The 18728-nt window shown below is 40.4% G+C and overlaps 1 protein-coding gene across 3 annotated transcripts in view; it reads right to left on the reverse strand.

Moving 5' to 3' along the window:
• Positions 1–18728, reverse strand: part of FHOD3 (formin homology 2 domain containing 3) — a gene marked incomplete at its 3' end in the record, with an annotated part of 418667 nt that overhangs the window by 69225 nt on the left and 330714 nt on the right. For all 3 annotated transcript variants that reach the window (XM_081996647.1, XM_081996646.1, XM_081996645.1), the window contains 3 exons: positions 12517–12651; positions 8804–8854; positions 4048–4262 (listed from right to left, as the gene is read on the reverse strand). In XM_081996647.1, the coding sequence (XP_081852773.1) occupies positions 4048–4262; positions 8804–8854; positions 12517–12651 (401 nt within the window). The remainder of the gene's footprint in view (positions 1–4047; positions 4263–8803; positions 8855–12516; positions 12652–18728) is intronic.

Below are 18728 nucleotides of genomic sequence, written 5' to 3' on the forward strand. Positions count from 1 at the left end.
AGACTCAGGGAAGCAAGCACAGTCATATCAAAAAGCATCAACAGCAAAGGCGGCATTCCTGAGACACTAAGAAGTGTGATGCCATTATAAGCAATATGTTTTATTTTTTTTTAAAACCCAATTCTTACACATATACAGTTCTTGAAACCTAAAATGGAACTGCCAGATTCAGCAGTAGAGGTAGTTTCTTTTCACTTGCATATACTATTTTTCACACTTCTTTCAAGGCTTAGCTTCCTTGCCCCCTCCCCCCAATTAAAACAAATGAGGGAGTTGTAGTCTTTAAATAAGCAGAAGTTTTACTTGCAATTGGATTAATCAGAAAGAGGAAAACTGAATGTGGCTTTAAGGACTAATTTTTGAGTCATATGCCCATTCCCTCTTCTGCCAGAACTTAATCTCTAAAAATGTATTATTGGAAAAAAATGTGAAGACTTCTCGGAGGAGTGAAATCTCCCAAAGAAGCTGTGTAACCTCATCTCTAAAAGAGATAGTAGCAGAGTCCCTCAATGAATGTGTAAAGATTTTGTCATTTTGAGAGACAGTGTAATCTGCATCTTCTGATCTTCTGACATTTTCAAGACTTGGCCATGTAAAGCCCTCGCAACCTGATCTGCTAGGATGTGATCGGACGTTGGTGATAGCCCTCTTTGAGTGAGAGGTTAGAGAGGACAGCAAGCTGCTCCTTTCTGAAAAACACAGCTACAGACTTGTAATGCTATACAGGGATGTGGAGGGAAACAACTTTTCTTTCGACGTTCAACTGTAAGTGAACTCTGAAGCCAACAGAAGATGTTGTATCCTTAATACCTGCTGATAAGACCTCACCCCCCCCAGTCCTATAAGCCCTCAGAGGGAACAAACATCCCTCCAGGCCCACATCTAATCCCCTGCCAGGGTAAGTAAATAGATTAGGTAACTGCGTCTTCATCTGTTTGCTCTCTGCTTGGAACTGGGAGATACATATGCTAAAGTGTCTCTTGAGGATGCATACAGTAATTCTGAAGATGGCTATACCCACACAAGCCCTCTTGGTTCTATTGTTTGGGCATCGCTTAAAGTCTTGGTTGTTATCTCCCTTCAGTTCCTCCAGCATGGGATTCCTCTTGCTGTGAATTCAGTAGGAACTCTCTCTCTTTCTCCACCCTCACCCCAATCTTTTCTTCCCATTCCTTATGATGGTAAAAACTAGCACAGAGTGATTACCTGTAGGGAGCTTGCTCTTTCTTCAAGTGAGAAATGATCTTTGTTCCCTACCCCAGTTCTTCCTATGTCTTTCTGTTCCTTTGGCTCTCCAACTGGGGCTGCAATGGCCTCACTGCACCCTCATGTTCTGGTGCTTCTCCATCTGCTGAGATGCTTTCACCAGTCATATTTTAGGCAGTGTTTGAACCTTGCTTAGCTACTGATATGTTCAGAAGGTTTCCTACTGTCCACAACATGCACTTGGGTTGGCCTGCTTACTTCCTCAAGTGCTAAAAAAGTTTCTCCTCTCGGAAAGGGGTTCATCTCCAATTCCTTTGTGGATTGACTTCAGAGATGTCTTGGTTATTGTTGCTCTCCTTTACTGCACATGTGCACTTCATAAAATATTCTCCAATGAAATTACAAAAGAGGAAGTAGCTGCTCTGAAAAAAAAATAAGTTCCACTTTGCAGTTATGGGACTGCCTTCATTTCCTCTGAATGCCATACTCCAAGTTTTACAAGAGTAAGTCTTACAAGACTTGATTACTTTAGTGGAAACAATTGTTTTATATGAGAAAACACTTCAGCTCAGTAAGCCCAGATTTTTATATCAGGTAAAGACACCGAGACTTTTCACAGTGTGGGACAGAGTTCCACAGACAAAATCCATTTCCTTCTTAAGCCCGGTAGATACTGGATGGCCAAAGGATACTTCAGCACAAATGGCATAAAATAAATCTGACTCTGAAAATCACTATTTTTTTGCTAGTAAAGGAACACACTTCCTGTTTGACTTCAGGTTCTGGATTCTACAGACGAATACCATACTTTTGTTGATACTGTTCTTGCAAAGTCTTTGGAGGGACCTATGCACAGAACCAAGGAAGTGTTTTCCTTCTGCAGTTTTATCCTTGCTTGGGAAGATGGTGACCCCCACGTTCAAAGCAACCGCTTGGGGTGCAAGTAATCTGGGTTCTGTCCATGGCTCTGTTTCAGCTTTCCAACAACTGGCTTAAGCAAGTTAATGCCTCAGTTTCTCTATCTATTAAGCGGGATTCATAACGTTTCTTAAAGACAGTAAAAGTTGAGATTTTAATTTATTATGGAGCATAAGGAACTCGGCTAATAGTCTAGATGCCATGGCACAAAAACTGTAAATCAGTCTGCCAGCTGTTGGCTGATCTCCAATAATCTGGCCACTTCCAGATGAGGGAGCCTGCCCTGCCCACACGCTCATTCCTTCATATGACCTCTCCAATGCTTTTGGTAGGCCTGGAACAGCAGTCCTTCCTCAGGCACAGCTCCCACTGAAGTACGCAGATTTCAGGCCCCTGTTCTGGTGCTGTCCTGGCCATCTGCCTGCAGCTGCCCTTGGCTGGAGGCTTACCCTGCCCCATCCGTATGTTCTCTCCTTGCAGTCCATTTGCTAGGCTTCCAGGTGTTGCCCTCGGATGCCTGCTGATATTGCCAGGAGTTTTAGTAGAGACGTCCTGCCTACCCACGTCTTGATAGCTTTGCCATATTCTGGCTGCCTGAAGTTGCCCTGTACACCTGCTCTAAATGTATTCTCCAAATGGATTGCGCTGCTCCATTTCATGCCGCATTTTTTTTTGAATGCTTCCAGGAGAAATATGTTAAAATAATCATCATAAAAGAGATACTTGCTCCCTACTCAGCTCTGAAATCCTAATGGTGGAAAAATCCAGCTTATTTGCTCTAAAAGCAATATTGCACTTGAAAAAAATGGGCATCTGGAGGTTTCTGAATATCAGTGTTACAGGAAAATATCCATGTTTTTTAAGTTCAAATGATTCCACTGAGACTTTTAAGGTGCCAGACAAGAAAACTGGGAATATAATTGGGAAAATACATAAAGCTAAATTAAATAAACTTCACCTAGTTAGTACAGTGAGGATAAACATATGCAACATTCAGTATTTGTAACTTTTTTCTTAAATTGCCTTGCTTTATAGCATGCTACCAGCCATAACACTCAATAAAACCAAGCAGTGCAAGTTACAAATGCATTAATCACCAATAGCACATAGCAGGAAATCAAATCAAATAAAAATGAATGATGGCGATAATTCACCCTCAACATGCATTCTAGCTCCCAATGTTAATGCAACATCATGTGGCGCAAATATAAATCTGTACGGTGGGTATTTTTTTTTTTGAGGACTTGAAGGAGGCATGTGATGATGCCAGTGGCAGAATGACGTGCACACATAAAAATATTGCTTTGTACACCAATAAATTATACGACAGCAAACCAACCGTGCAAACACTAATTATACTTTCCTTTTTACTAATTGTCTGTGGTCTCTTTTAAGGCCTTTACTACTTGTGCTATGATTTTAAGAGTTTTTGTTGGTGTTAAAAATAACCAACGCATCCTCCCTGCCTTCAATTCAAGACCTTTTCTGTTTGTCCCATTCAGCCCGTGCTCTGCTGGAAGGTTATTATAATCTTGGCATTCATCTGTTGCATTTCTTTCAGAGAAACCACATAAGCAAAATCTGTTGGCAGGAATATTGTTAGTTTAGTATTCAGTAACTTCTAATATATAAGGAACATGATGCTAAAATTAAGACCCTCTGTATGCTGTATTTTCCAATTATTCTGTTCTAATAGCAACAGACAATGATAATATAAATCGTAGCAACAATTTGCAGTATCTCTTTTGCTTGAATAAACTTGAAGACATCCAAATCTACGGGAAAAAAGAGGAAATTTAGGAAGACAGCACGAAGCAATATAATAAGACCCTTTACTTTGGCACCTCAGAGGTTATATTCTTACACTCATGCATCAAAAATCACTGCTAGCCTGAGAGAAACCCTGCTCTCCTTTTCACTTACCTTCTGAGGGCTGAGGGGTCTCACAAGGGGTGGAAGGGGTCCTCAGCTCTTCCTGGGACTCTATGGATGCTGGGCTGATGCACTTGGGTACAGGCGAGGATGGGGCTGAAGGAGATCTCAGGTTCAAGGACAGCTCACTTCTGCCTCGGCTTACACTCCGACTTTTCAGCTCCTTCTCATACTCCTCCGCTGCCAACCTCTCCAAGTATTTGTATCTGAAAGTTAAATTCCAGAGGGTTTCCGTAAAGAAAAAGAAGTCTGTGGCTGATGCTTGTTTATGGACGAAACACCTGCAGAGAACGCGCGGACTTCCTGACACAAGGGGTACAGCACTGAGCTGCCTGCCTGGTCAATCTGCCAAAAAACGCACACCAAAGCAAAGACTACTGCCCTAAAAAACATTAAATTGCTCATGACAAAACAAAAGCAAAAAACAGCAGAGTGAGAGAGTCCTTAGATATAGTATTGTGTCTGCATAGTCCTTCTCCTTTTGGAAGCATTTGTCTGTCCTCCTTTTCACCCTCCTCCTTCACCTCCTCCTCCTCCTCCTCCCAGCCCTCCCTCTCCTAAAACTAAAACGGGAGGGAAAAAACACCAAAAGAAAAAAAAAACTCCAAAGCCAGAACTCCTTAATACTGATGCAAATAGCCAAAGTCTGAGACTTGCTGCAAGGAGAGGAAAATGGTTCAACGCAGCAGACAAAAACAGATCTCCCTGAAAACAAGACCAATAATAAATGTTTGGATTGACTATCTAAAGTTTCTGAACCTGCTTCTATTTGCTCTGAGAGCAATGCACTGGAATTCACTTTGTTCTCTCCAGAGTCTACAATGGAAAGTTTTCTTTTTTTCATTCTAAAAAATTTCTCTGCCGGACTCAGGCATCCAATAGCTTGGACCTGACGTCACATGTAGTTTATTCATCAAAGTCACTTTAAAAGAACAAAGATACATCTGTTTTGCATTTTAGGCAGGCAGAACTCACTAACTGTTTATTAAGACCAGCTACCAATCATATTCTTCATAGTGTGCTTTATACATTTTGACCAAAATAACTTTGAAATATGTGCCTCTTCCAGATGTCTGCTAATTTTATCCACCATTATTTGCTAAGGAATAAACTCATGAATACAGCTGGATCAGGCTTCAGACTGTTTGTCTTACCCACAAGTGAACTGTTAAACAGGTTAATCGAGACTACTGCTTATGTTCCCAAAACACTGTGGTCATCCTCCTGTAACCCAGTGTTGTAAACACTTCATAACAGGGAACACCTCTCCTCCCCGCTTCTGCCTCACTGACAGCCCAAATTAGTGTTCGAGGGTGCATTAAAAGCAGGCAGGGTAAGGAAGTCTGCCATATGTGGTAACAGACATGCTTAGTACATATGGTAGCCACACACGCATGCACATTTGCAAACATCCATATAGAGCACCGGAACGTGTCTTTGAAGAGCAGCCCTTGTGTTTTCAGAGGCAGTTTGCTTTATTGCAAACAGCAATAATGAAGAACAAACTCATTTTCTTTTATTCCTCCAGAGGTATGTACAGGCTTTGAACAAATTCTGCAAGCAAAAGAACCCCTACAGACTCTGGATGAAAATATAACAAGCCAAATACTTGTATGGTTATAAAATAGGAACTGTTTACAGTTCTAACATGAAGCCAATTCTCGCAAATGATTTTTGCCTTTTCAATTTAGGAGAAAGCCTTTTGCTGGCATTAGTGTAATGTTTTGTTACAGTTCGTGAAGCCAGTCTTTCTTTTGACGCTGGTCACTTACGTATCGCGCCTTCTGCCTCCTCGCAAGTAGAGCAGATGGGACTTCAGACTCATAAAGAGACATTCACATTGATCACTTAGGCTCAAACAGGTACAGCCCAGCTGGCTGCCCACAAGGAGGGTTTTGCAGTTTGCCAGCACACTACAACAAAGATCTGGATGGATCCTTCTATAACAGGGGTGGTGGTGGTGGTGTCTACAATGTTTTATTTTCCTCAGCTCTTTTTCAGCTGCTTTAACATTTTGGCTTCTGTAGCTGTGCACTGCATAGCCAACTAGCAAAGTAGAGGACTATCATCAAGATGTGCCTTCTCAAAATGTATCCGTTTGCTACACTGAAAAAAAAGGGCACCAGAAAATAACTCTCATGGCAGCACATCAGTGTAAGTAGTTGTCAGATGGGAAGCCTAATAAGCAAATATAGCAATTTAACTGAGAAATAAAAAATCATTGAAGAATCAGTTATTAACACTTCACACTTGAGAAATGACATTAATTTAGGTTATTTTTTATTTCTGCCCAATGTGAAGGAATGCCAGCATCAAATACACAAGGTCTCATGAAGATCAAAATCTGAGGGAGTTGAAAGGATGAGCTACCACCCCCCTGCTGCAGTTAGTTCCTTCACTACAGGATTGATACTCTGCCTTGGTATATATTGCCATATTCCTTTAAATCATGGAAACCTGCAGCCATCATCATGCCTATGCTGACTCTTCTCTATAGACAAAGAGCCAAAAAATTGTGGGCTATCCATTTGGCATGCCTCATGAACATTACATTCCACTTACCATCTTCCAGTACATAAAAATATCATTGTGAATTCTCTAGGTCTCTGAGCAATGCCCTGAGGGCAACTTAAAATTTTTATGTACTAACAAAGCCACCGAGTGGAGAGCATTTGAGCTGTATATCATACTAGAGATGTTTTGGGAGCTCACCTTTGTTGGGTTATTTTGAACTACCACTGGAAAATACTCAACCAAGCAAAGTAAAAAAGGCTTCAAATTGTCAAACAGCAAGAACACATGAAATGAATGGTGCTGAGTTACACTCAGACCCCTTGAAACCACAGGAATATTTTCCCCTTATATCAAGGCCACCCCAGAGCCATTGGAAAAGTGGGTGCCTGTATTCTGGAGCTCAAGGGTGACACAATAGTACACAGAACATTCCAAGGATTTGACAGAATTTAGAAAAAACAGTGCTTTTAACAGAGCCTTTCATATGTGCTCACTATTATAGTCGCCTCCTTTTCCAAACTGATGCGGAAGAAATGTACAATCCAGATTTTATCTAGGATTTTAGCACTTTGGATATAGCATTTTCTTATAATTATTGTATTCTGTTAGGAACAAGCCAACATTCAACTTGCTATGGGAAATGCAACTTCGTTTGTGCCAAGGTGTTTGTTAAAAAAAAAAATTACAGAAGGCCAATGTAATGGACTCCTGATGTGAGATGTCACTTGCAGAAGTGTTCTCCAATATTTATGTGCCATCAAAGCAAACATGTCTTTCCTCTTTATGAGGAGGAACTGAGAGTTTAACATTTCAGTTCAAAAGAGCCCTAAGGATAAAGACACATTCCTAATGCCCAATGAAATTGTCTCAGACTGCACAGCAGCAATGCCCTGCTGATGAACACTTCCCCAAAAATACTCCAGTTTACTTGGCATGTTCCCTTACAACTTGAATGTGCTGGAGAGCTCACTTCTAGTTTGTTTCAAATCTTGCTGATGAGCATGCTTGCTGTAAAAGGTTTTACTCGGCTAAGATCAGTGTATGATGCTTATGTGCTCAGACACGTTTCATTTCAGAAAATGCTTTCAACTATTTGTAATTATTTTGGCTGGAAGGACAAAGGAAAGCTCATCCACTTTTCTTACTCTTAGATAAAGCAAAGTTGTTTTTTTAATATTAGCTACTTCTGCCACAATAGATCAGACTTCAGTCTGCAGAAACTAACTGCCTCCTGTATGATATTTTCATGAAAAAAACCAACCAAAAACCAAAAAACACAAGCAACACAGTGATTTCTGAGATGGCTGCTCTCATACTTTGATAATGTAATTCCAATTCTTGACAATCCAAAAGTATTTCCAGAGGGTAGCCTCTGGATGACCGTAAAAGCAGAACTGAAGCAATCTGGATGATTTTTCATCTATTATTTGTTCAGTAACACGCATACTTTCCAGGTAAAAACAAGAGCTCCCTCCAGAGTGTAAATACTAGTGGAGGTAGAGCTGAAGCTACTGAGAGGCAAAAGTCTTTAAACCAAGTATTCCTTGAAAAATGTGCTTCCATAAGCACATAGCTCCCAGCCTAGCCCAGAGTTTCTAAACTACTTAATTGAATTTAAAAAAGGAGAAAAAAACCAACAAACCCAAACCTCAGTCCCTTTAAATGTGCTATTTAAATATCTAACACAATGCCGCAATGATAAACACTGCTAAGCTTTGTAATTTACTTGCTGATGTTTAGAGAGATCAGCAAACAAAACTTGGCCCTAAAGACAAAAATACGCTGGGAGTGGGTCAGAACCATTTCCATCAGCCTGTGACTGCAGTTTTGCAACGCTTGTGACCCCAGTTTCCTTTATCCTCAGTTGCCTCTTTTGACCCTCCAGAAAGCTTGGGACCCACTGGGTGAGAAAGACAGGCTTATTCAATTTGTAACTATACTAAATTTGGACAAATTTCTGAGGCAAATGGAGTAAGCTTATTTCCCACACAAATAGATAAAAGATAGATCATCAATCATTCTTATGCATTCCAGTCCCACTGCTCTTCATTTATTGCTGTGCTTACAGCTGGACTTCATTCTCCTCTTTAATGAAACAACTGCTTTCTTATAGAAGTCTGTTGCAATAAAAGTGTTATGTGCATGCAGAGTTAAAAATTTAAATACATGACAGCTCCACAGTCAAGAATATAGGGAAGAACCACAGGGAACGATGGATGCATTATATACAAACCTCTCTTCTCTTGCTTGTCTTAGTTCTTCTCTTTTGTCTAAATAATCACGGCTAAAAAGAAAATTGCAGTAAATTGCAGAGGAAACCAGAAGAATAAGGTAAGTATAAGTACAGTAGGAGAAACCAAGAACAGTACAAACAAGCTGATCAGAGACAATGAAGGCTGTTGTCAACAAAAATTATTAGTTTTTGTAAAAAAGGCTGAAAAGTATGTGTGTACACTTATTCATGCATATACCACATGTACGTGTACACCAAATATGTAGTTCAGAAGGTCATCATAAGTAACTCTAAAAAACCCCAAAAAGTTAAGAACTTGAAGCACATTTTCAAACCCGGTATTAGACACAACGAACTGACTCATCCATACGGAGTGGGCACATTAGTGGCTATTAAACCATTCCTCGTTTGCTCCATCTAGAATGCCCCAAAACAGTGACTGAGGCACCTGGCAGACCAGACCAAGGCACGGAGCATACCGTATTGGCCCTCTTTCTAATACGCCTTTCCTCGGCATGTTTTAGTTGCCATGGTTGGAAACAGGACAGTGGACTGGCATTACCAAGCAGGACAATTCTTTGCTCTTAGAAGGCATATGCAGGATTGTCGGACAGGTAACAACCTTTCACTTCTTTATTTTTCACCCAGTGTTTTAGATACAAACCTCCCTCTATCTCCGCTGCCCCTCCCACAGCTCCTCAAGTAACTCATATATTTAGCTTTTGCCAAGTCAACTTTGCTGGATGCCTGGGTGCTGGGATCACCCTGCACGGCTCGACCTTAAGGAGAAGGAGCTGTGGCATTGAGAAGCTGGTAAACAGCTGGATATCTGCACGGCTCGGCCTTGAGGAGGAGGAGCTGTGGTAAACAACTAAGAAGCAGCAAAGGAGTACAAGAACACCTGCAAGCAGCAATCCTGACTGTGTGAGGGGTGCGTGGACAGCGCGTGATATTTTGTATATAGCCAATTGCAATAATGTGTGTAACAAGCTGTAACCAATCATGAGTGTGTGTGCAGCGACTAAGCAAAAATTATGATATATATTGGAGTCAGACAAGACAATAAAGGGCTTTGGAATATAACTCTCATAGAGTTATGAAGTCCATCCTTCTCCCGCACCTGGGCACTGTGATTTCAGGCAGGCCTGTCACATCCACAAATGTGAACATCCCACCTGCCTCAATAGCACAGCAAGATAGTTCCTTTGAATATTTTGTTGAATCTGGTGGACAAAATGGATGAGACTGTCACCTTATCTGTTAGATTCTTCTACAGCATAACCTGTGAGTACCAGAAAGATTTTCAGAACTACTCCATTTATGAATAAAATGCTATTTTTTCTCTTTAATTGTGTCATCAAATTAATTCCTTATCATCTACTATACCAATAGCTAGACATCTGCTGTCATGTGCTCTTCAAAAGTCCATTAACAAGGAACACACATTACTCTTTCAAGCTACCTCCACATCCTTTGAATCCCTGAACTGGTTATACTTTCATCACATTTTCAGAGCATTCTTTGGAATTAAAATAGCTATGGGAATAACTCCAAGGGAAAAAAAATAAAATCTAGGAATTTTTCAGCAGGCAAATTCTAACATTACTCTTTCCCTTCTGATTGCTTTCACCCTTCCCTACAGCTGAAGAATAACCCTTGGATTTTAGGACATATTGTTCTATATATGCAATGGGTACAATAGTCCTATCAAGAAAAATGTTCATTATGCATTATTATTAGCATTCCTTCTGCTAGCAATAGCTTATGAAGCTTTTTAACACCTCTGCTAAAACCATGCTCTTTCACAACTGGTGATGCTCTCCTATAAATTATCCTCAATTTGTCAATAATGGTGCCAGAACCTAGTGCAATGTTCTTGAGGCAGAGTTGGAAAGAATGAGATAACAAATGAGTCATGATGGCAAATCCAGTACTGCTCACGAGTTTAAAGGCTGTGAATTGCAAGTGCTATTTTTAATCAAAAATACATCTTCAGAGACTGGGTTTCTAGCCAGACTGATGATATGATAATGTAATCCCAAGAACTCTTATGAAGCTGTCCATGACTGTTTGCTGTGGCTTTTTCCTCCTCCTGACAGACTGTTTAATCAACTGTGGGATGCTGTCTGTCTGTGAAGTTTGGTGGCTTTGGAGACCCTCTACTCAAACACAAGTTATAACTTTTGGGTGACCAGGGAACTCAAAATCTAGAAAATGAATACACTGGGCATTGAGAAATTGTCGTCTTAAATAAGCAACACAATCATGACGCTTAGTTAACCAGTTTCTGACTCTGGAGTAATGGGATGAAGATGTATATTTAAAAAAAATTGGTTTTCTGACTTTAAGGAAGCTCTTTTAGTGACAGAACAACTCTGTTATTCAAACAGGTCAAGCTGCCAAGTGTCCTGGTGGCTTTTTTGGTCTGGGACTTTCCTTTATGAAAGATCATGTTGGCTGTCCATGGCAGCCTGCTGCAGCCTGATGATACCACTTAGAGGGAGGGTTTTTGGAAGAGCCTTGAAGCCTGAGACCTTATTGTTTCTGTTTCAGGAGAACTTGGGCAGCTGTTGGCTGCCAAAGATCCTATTATGGTGCTCTTCCACCTTCCCTCCACCTCTCATTTTCTTCTAACTAGCTATCTTCTGGAGCCAGGAGAATATTTCCTTCAACCAACCAACCAACCAACCACTAAGTTACTCAACTTTCCAAATTCACTACGACACAGACCATTTCCACTTCTTACTAAAGAGATAATTACAGTGAAAACAATCCTGCATACTAATAAACAAGCTCACATGAACCCCAGTGCCATCTTTTCCATAAATATCAACTCTAAAGCTATGAAACATTTATCCTACCATTCCTTAGATAATTACATTATGTCTTCTAACTGTTAAGAATATGTTTACTTTTCACTCCTGTTTGAGGAAACAAATTGGTTTCTTAGCATACACTCTTCAGACAGGAGGCAAACCACTTCAGGTACAGGCACTTTACCTATGCTAAGCCCACTGCAGTCTTGGCTAATGCCTGTGCTGGGATTCCCAGGCATGGATTTAACTGGGGGAGAGGACTTGCCTCTTACTATTCTCAGGCAGCACACCCTGGGATCCCACAGCACACCACATGGTCTTAGATGTGAAAATGGAGTGTCCTACATCCAGCTGGGGCCTTTGCCTGGCCATGGTTTGAGTGATAATTTTGATAATTATTTTCTGTCAGTTGCTGTTTCCAGAAGGAAGAGACACATGGTCAGAAAAGGAGGAAAAAGTGCAGTTTAAAACACTACCTTAGAATACATCCTGAGACCTAAAACCACTTTTACTTTACAGAACATAAAAGCAAAAAGATGTCTTTTCCTCCCTTCTTGATACCTTCCTTTCACTGTTTCATCTTCAAACCCTATGCCTCACTGAGATTATACTTTGAGAAGGAGTATATTAGCTAATAAAACCTGCCTCTGCAGATATCCAGTCAGTACAATTGGTAACTACATAGCTGTCTTTGAAGAAATTGCTGGTTTATTAAATGCCAAAATTCTTCATGATGTGCTTAATAAATCAGTTTTTAACATACTTTGATCAAGAAGGGTATCTAAAGGGACACACAAAACTATTAATCAATTAAATTATTTTGCAATTGAATGTTTCAATGATTTACAGACCCATCACACATTAAAGCAACAGACTGAGAGCAAATTTGGTTCCTACTTGAATTTGTTTCTCTCTTCACGTTCTATCCTTTGCAACCTTTCTTCTCTCTCCTGACGTCGTCTTTCTCTTTCTGCTGCCAAGGACTCCTGGTGCTGCCGAAAAGATGATGTAAGGAGACCACCCAAAGCTGGCCTGCAGAGAAGGAAGATCAAATTTCTCAGTGTCACTTTTATTGATTATACTGGCAAAAAAATGAGTAGCAATCATTCAGTAAGTAACATAATCCCAACCAACAGAATGACATGGCAGTATTTATGTACAGATGCTTCAAAGCACTGGCTAAGTATCTTCTTGCTAACTTGCATTTAGATACTGTGATGAGCTTAAGAATGACAGATATGGTAGGCTTCTTAAATTTCTGAAGCACAAATAAAGTACGTGTAAGAATTCTTCAATCTATTTCAACTCCAATATTGTCTAAATTTTATTTTTGTTTTTACTGTATAATCCTGTTAACTGAAAAACTGAATCCTGTAATGGATTTTTTAAATTCTAAAGAAAAAAGAAAAGCTGGAATACTTTTTCAGCATTTTCGAAACATGTTATGCAGTGATATTAAAAACAGATGTGTCACAAACACTTGAGAATCCTGTATACAGCAAATCAAAAGCAAAATAAGATGTAAGAACTACCCTTCAGAATTTAAATGCTCTCTTAAGTAGCGGTGTATTTTTCCTTTATACGTTAACAAATTCTGTTCTCATGATTTCCTTGCTGCATGTGTTGCAAGAGCAAAATGAATCACGTACGGCAACATATCAGTAAAATACACAAGGACAGCACAGCTAGTTATAATAATCGTTAACTGGCATCAAAATTGCTATAAAAAAATCAGAGGAAATGGGGCTGAGGGAGAACAGATTACCCATTTGCCTCTCCTTGGCGAGGGCAGGATTTAGTCTTCTCAAACCATTCTTGAAAACTGTTTGTCTGACCTGCCTTAAAAATCCTTAATGATGGACGTACTACATCCATCTATTCCAGTGCTAAACTATGCCTGCCAGCAAGAAAGGCTTCTCTGCTGTCTAGCCTAAATTGCCGCCTTTTTTTTTTTGCCATTTAGACCCATTCGTTCTTGTTCTGTCCACAGTAAACAAAAAGAACAGTTTACTACCACCTGCTTTATGGCTAAGCAAGAATTAGTCTGAGAGGGGACTTTGTCTGTAGTCCTCTGACTGTAACTACGCACTGGATGCTCCATGGTAGGTTACTGTAATGCAGGAAGTGCGATCTCACCACAAGCAATGTATATCAAACTTTCAGCTGTTGTTCGGAGGGCTGTTCAGAGGGCATGAGATAAGATGGCAAACGCCGAGCCAAAAAAGTGGGACTTTTTCATTCAGAAATGGCAGCCTCTATAGTAAAGGCTTCTCAAATATATAAAGGATTTTTTCTTGGAGATGAAACAGCTTCGAGTAGCATATACACTTAAAAAAGCTACATCTATATACACTGATAGCTTGGTCTTGACATAGATTTTTTATTTTTTTCATTGCAAGTACTACTTTAGCTAGGAGAGTGGTTCCTCTTGCACACCTTTTCTCCGGAATGGTGGTACCACCAGCCTCTCACATGGCAACAGAGAGACCTCAGAGTAAACACGTCTGTCTTTCCGTCTCTTAGACAGGAAAAATCTGTATTGTACAGGGTAGCTTTATATAGATGTAAATGTATCCACACTGATTGAATTAGACTGATAAAATCAAAAAGACATAACTCATGTAGAGCGGTTTCTGTGCATTGTTGTAACATGAGTTTTGCAATGAAAGGATTAATGAAAGAAATAGATACTGCTTTTTCTGAAAAGAAGCTAAACCCCATCTAAAGGGAGGTTCCTAAACCAGCAGTGCAAACCTGAATATATTTCCGTTATTTGTAAGAAGTCAGGCCCTTTCCCTTATTTATTTACATGCCTATGGCTGCACAACGTAGGCATTTAGTGTAATGGCACTAGTTCATCAGTGAAAACTGGCGCAGGAAAAGACAAAAACATTAATGCAAACCTATCTTCCCTGAGTGCCTATGTCTGTACAAGCAGGAATGCTACAAAACATAGCCATTTCAGCCCCGCTGGCAGCAGGGCAGTATGAATATAATTTCAATAATTTCAATAAATTGAATTTCAATATGTCATATCCCACCCGCATAAACATTACATAAGATGATATAAAACTCGATATTCTGTAAGCCTCCCTGCTGGCGCTCCTCCAGAGCTACAGTATCAATGCTGGATCATGCTCAAAACCATAAAAATCTCTAATATGCCTCAGCACTAAGAAAAGGGGGAGAAAAAAATCCTCAAACCTTGACAGTCAAGTACGTGCGGTGAATTTTCCCTTGAACATACTTTATTTTAACCTTTGACCTTTTAGTGCATGTTGCGAGAGAAAGCTCTCAGCAGAAACAGTAGCACCACTGTACTAAGATTCAACATCTAGAGCTCCATCCCTGTGGTAGCATGAAAAAACATGGCAATAAGGTTGGATATATTACCAGAAATTGCTCTCGAAAGGGGAAAACTGGACACATGATGCCTTCACATGAAGACATCTGGAAATAAACTGGAAGAGATGGCAAAAAGATGGTCCCTATCAAGTCTGTGGTCATACCTGTTCTGTGTATTTAGCTTGCTATCCCATCCTGTTCCATCCCATCCAGCTGCCCTGAAGTCTGCAAACTCCATTTGGAGTCAAAGGAAGTTACGACTTAATAAAACGTGAAGGAAAATTAAGAGGAAGGATGGGGTGATGCTGAAAGACCAAAAGAGTGATTGTAGGTCTGCACAGCATCCAGCAGGTTGGAAACCTTCAGCTCTGACTAAGCTCTTTGGGGCTCCACAGTAAATGCACATTCTTATCCAAGGGATTACAGAGGAGTCACGGGGAGATGTGCAGCTTAGTCCTGCAGACAGGATTCTAACCTGACTCTGGTAGTAAAATGTCTCCACATGTCAAAACACCTTGTTTGGAGGTTTGATCTAGCACAGTTTGGCTAGCACTGCTCACTTGGCTAAGATTTGCCGATGCATGAACAGCAGCCTCGCGATCTAAATAAAAGATTGAGAGTCACATAGACAGGAAAAAAGCTAGCACCTAAGAAACTGCTGAACATCCATGTGCCATATTAGCTTGCTACCTCTTGGAAATTAATGGAATCAATAATGACTAGCCAAAACTTGGCATCTCCCATGGGTTATTTTATGAGTCTATACTTCATCCGAGTTACAAGCTACTGTATAGCATGCACGCACATACACGAGTCAATTCATTTGTCCCAAACACAGTCAGTCCTGGACTGCCATACTGCACACAACAGTTTAAGGCATGAAATGGTCAAAACTAACAGTCAAAGCCGCGAGAAGGTTCTGTGGAATCATGTTACAATTAAACAGACAGGAACAGGGCCAGCTGACTCCTTGTGTGGCACTGACTTCTTAAAAAAAACAGCCAAGTTTTGGGTTTTCAGTCACATTTAGAAAACAACAGGCAATGAAACAGCACTGATACTGCTGAGTTAGCGCTCGCTTAGTGGTTAGATCCTGCACTGTCCAGCCCACTCAGCCGGACATATCTTCCCTCTGGGAAGATCCCACCTCACACCAAATGCTGAGATCATTTGCCTTATGAAACCTCATAAACTCACAGCTTCGCTGTTGCTATCAAACACTGTAACTGAGCTGGTATTTGGGTGCATCAATCCTCTTTTTCATGTGAACTGCAACTGTAAATGAGCAGATTTTAGTCTCTAGTAAACTCTATCCTTAATGTTCTATATGTGCATAAACTAAAACTGAAGGAAAACGGGTGTTACTTTCAGGGTGTACAAACCTGTACAACAGCCAGAAGGAAAGGCAAGTGGTAAGAGGTATTCCTCAAATATTCTCAACAATTTGAGAAGGGATTTGTCTATGTTTGGTTTGCCTGCAAAATCTTTTTTTGTGTCTCTCTATTCCTCTGGCAATAATGCTTAAAACAAACGTTTGCTTTCACTGAATTCATACTTGAATTGCAAGTGGCAGCGGGACCGGACAAACCAGCTGGTGGGAAGGCTTGGGCTGAGCCTTTAGGTAATTCTGGTGCTTTGATGCTGTTTAAAGGGTGAGAGTACCTTCAGGAATATTTAAGTCTTACTGCTGTAGGGTGCATTTGAAAAATGGGTAAGCAAGGAAAAGGCTAAAAAAAAAAATTATCTGGCATTGAATCAAAAGTGGTAAGAGATTTTAACAGAAAATAGGATGTGAATACTCAATGAAAGCATAATAGAGTTATCACTCACAAAACGGGATTATAGCTAATATATGCCAGCATTTTAATGTTGATGTCATATGTTACTAACTGGTAATATCAACCGTTTGTTCAATTCTACAAATACAACCCAGAAGGATGCTTACTCTGACTACTATTTTTAGTTTTGTAGAGAACACAAGGCTATTAAGAACGGACAGTTAATACAAAAATATTAAGAAAAGCTTTCTTCTGCCTGCTGTTAAAACCAGCAAAAGCTAAACAAGCTATGTTATTACACTCTCATTCCAGAAAGAAAACACACAGCAAGAATATGTCTAATCTGGGCATTTGTGAATGTAACTCCACACCACGGCATTAGCACCTGGGGACAAAGAGGTCACCAGTCACTTATCTTGTTGGAAAAAGATAGGAAAGAGCAAAGAACAGGAAAAAAAAAAGGAGGAAAAAGAAAGCAACAAAAATATACACAGGGCAGAGGATACAAAGACCAAACACTGATTGCAGGCCAAAACTCTCCTGAATAAAAATTCATCTAACCTGACCTACTGCATTTAACACAGCAGCGAATTAGTAATCATTATTAAAAACACAAGCTCAGGGAGACACAATATACCTCACACTTTTTTTGCAAGTACTCGGCAGTTTTCTGATGATACTCTCTCACAGAATATATACTGTGAAAAGGAACATGTGACCTGAATTGCTCTAATCTTGTTGAAAACTGACAAAAATATTTCTGTTTTACTCTAAGCCACTTCGTTACAGCAAAAATGCAATTATCAACTTCAGTAGTTCTTCATTCATGTTAACTTTGAAATACACTTCTTTTGCGGCTGCGTTTTCCTCCACTAGTTGAATTTTTTGAAATTTCCTAAATGGAAATGGGTATCTATAGCAAGGATACAAAACAGAAATGGGTATTTTTAGGAGCTAAAAAAAAATTAACACATGACTTACGAGAAGAAATCCCCTTAGGTCATAAGGTTAACACTCAGGATTTGCTTTAATATAACAAGAGTCAGAATCATTAATAACCTTAATAAGGAAGCACTGATTACCCATTTTGCCAAAGTGCTCCTGCTCCCGCAGTCATAGGAATGCTGCAGAGAGGGAACAGTCGGCAGCTCCTCCTCAGGCCTTAAGTAACTCTAAATGTCTCTTGGCTTTAACAAAATAAATCCACTTTCCAGCTTAGAAAGAGACAAAAGAGGAGGCAAAGCTGCCAAGAGCCATACTGCTTTTCACAGTTAAAGAAACTCTTTGTGTGTTATGTCTCCCTACATGACACGGCAAATTCAAAAGTGTGTTGATATAAGATTTTGCAAACAGACTAAACATTACTTGAGGAATCTTTACAAAACTTCTCTCAAAAATAAACACAAAATTGAGAGATAAAACTACTGACTAATGCTTCCTTTGAGAAAGAAATTTGAGAATGACCGAAAGAAGAACCGATTAACGTTAGACTTTTAACTGGCCTGAGGGGCTGCTACGTAAAATAAAGCGACAGCGGGGCCGAGCGGTGCAGGGCCAGGGCAATGCATGAGGACTCTCTACACACGCGCTCCTCTCGCAGCCTGAGGTTTACAGGTTTTACGTCGTGTTTCTGTCTTTCTCCCAAGCGCAGCTTCTCGGCCTCGCACGACTCTCCAGTTGCCTGGAAGTGGCTCGCAGGCCCCCTCCCCACAGATCCAGGCGAAGGTGGGCGTCCGCTGAGCCCCAGCGCAGCGCGTTGCAGTCCGAAGCCGTAACCCGGCTCGCGCTTTCCGCTGAAGCACGCGCCCTGTGATGAAGCCTACAAAGCTGCAGCCAGGGATAACGCTTACACAGTAGTTCGACAAGCAGCTAAGCCAGCGTAAGCCACCGCTGCTGCCCAAATTGTAAATCATCAAGTAATTCCTACGGTCACTTTTCCTAGTAAAATCTCAGCAATAAAGTTGAGGCTTTTGCCCTGGGCCGCTA

The sequence above is a fragment of the Phaethon aethereus genome (genome assembly GCF_964289735.1).
Source record: "Phaethon aethereus genome assembly, chromosome: 2".
Lineage (NCBI taxonomy): Eukaryota > Metazoa > Chordata > Aves > Phaethontiformes > Phaethontidae > Phaethon > Phaethon aethereus.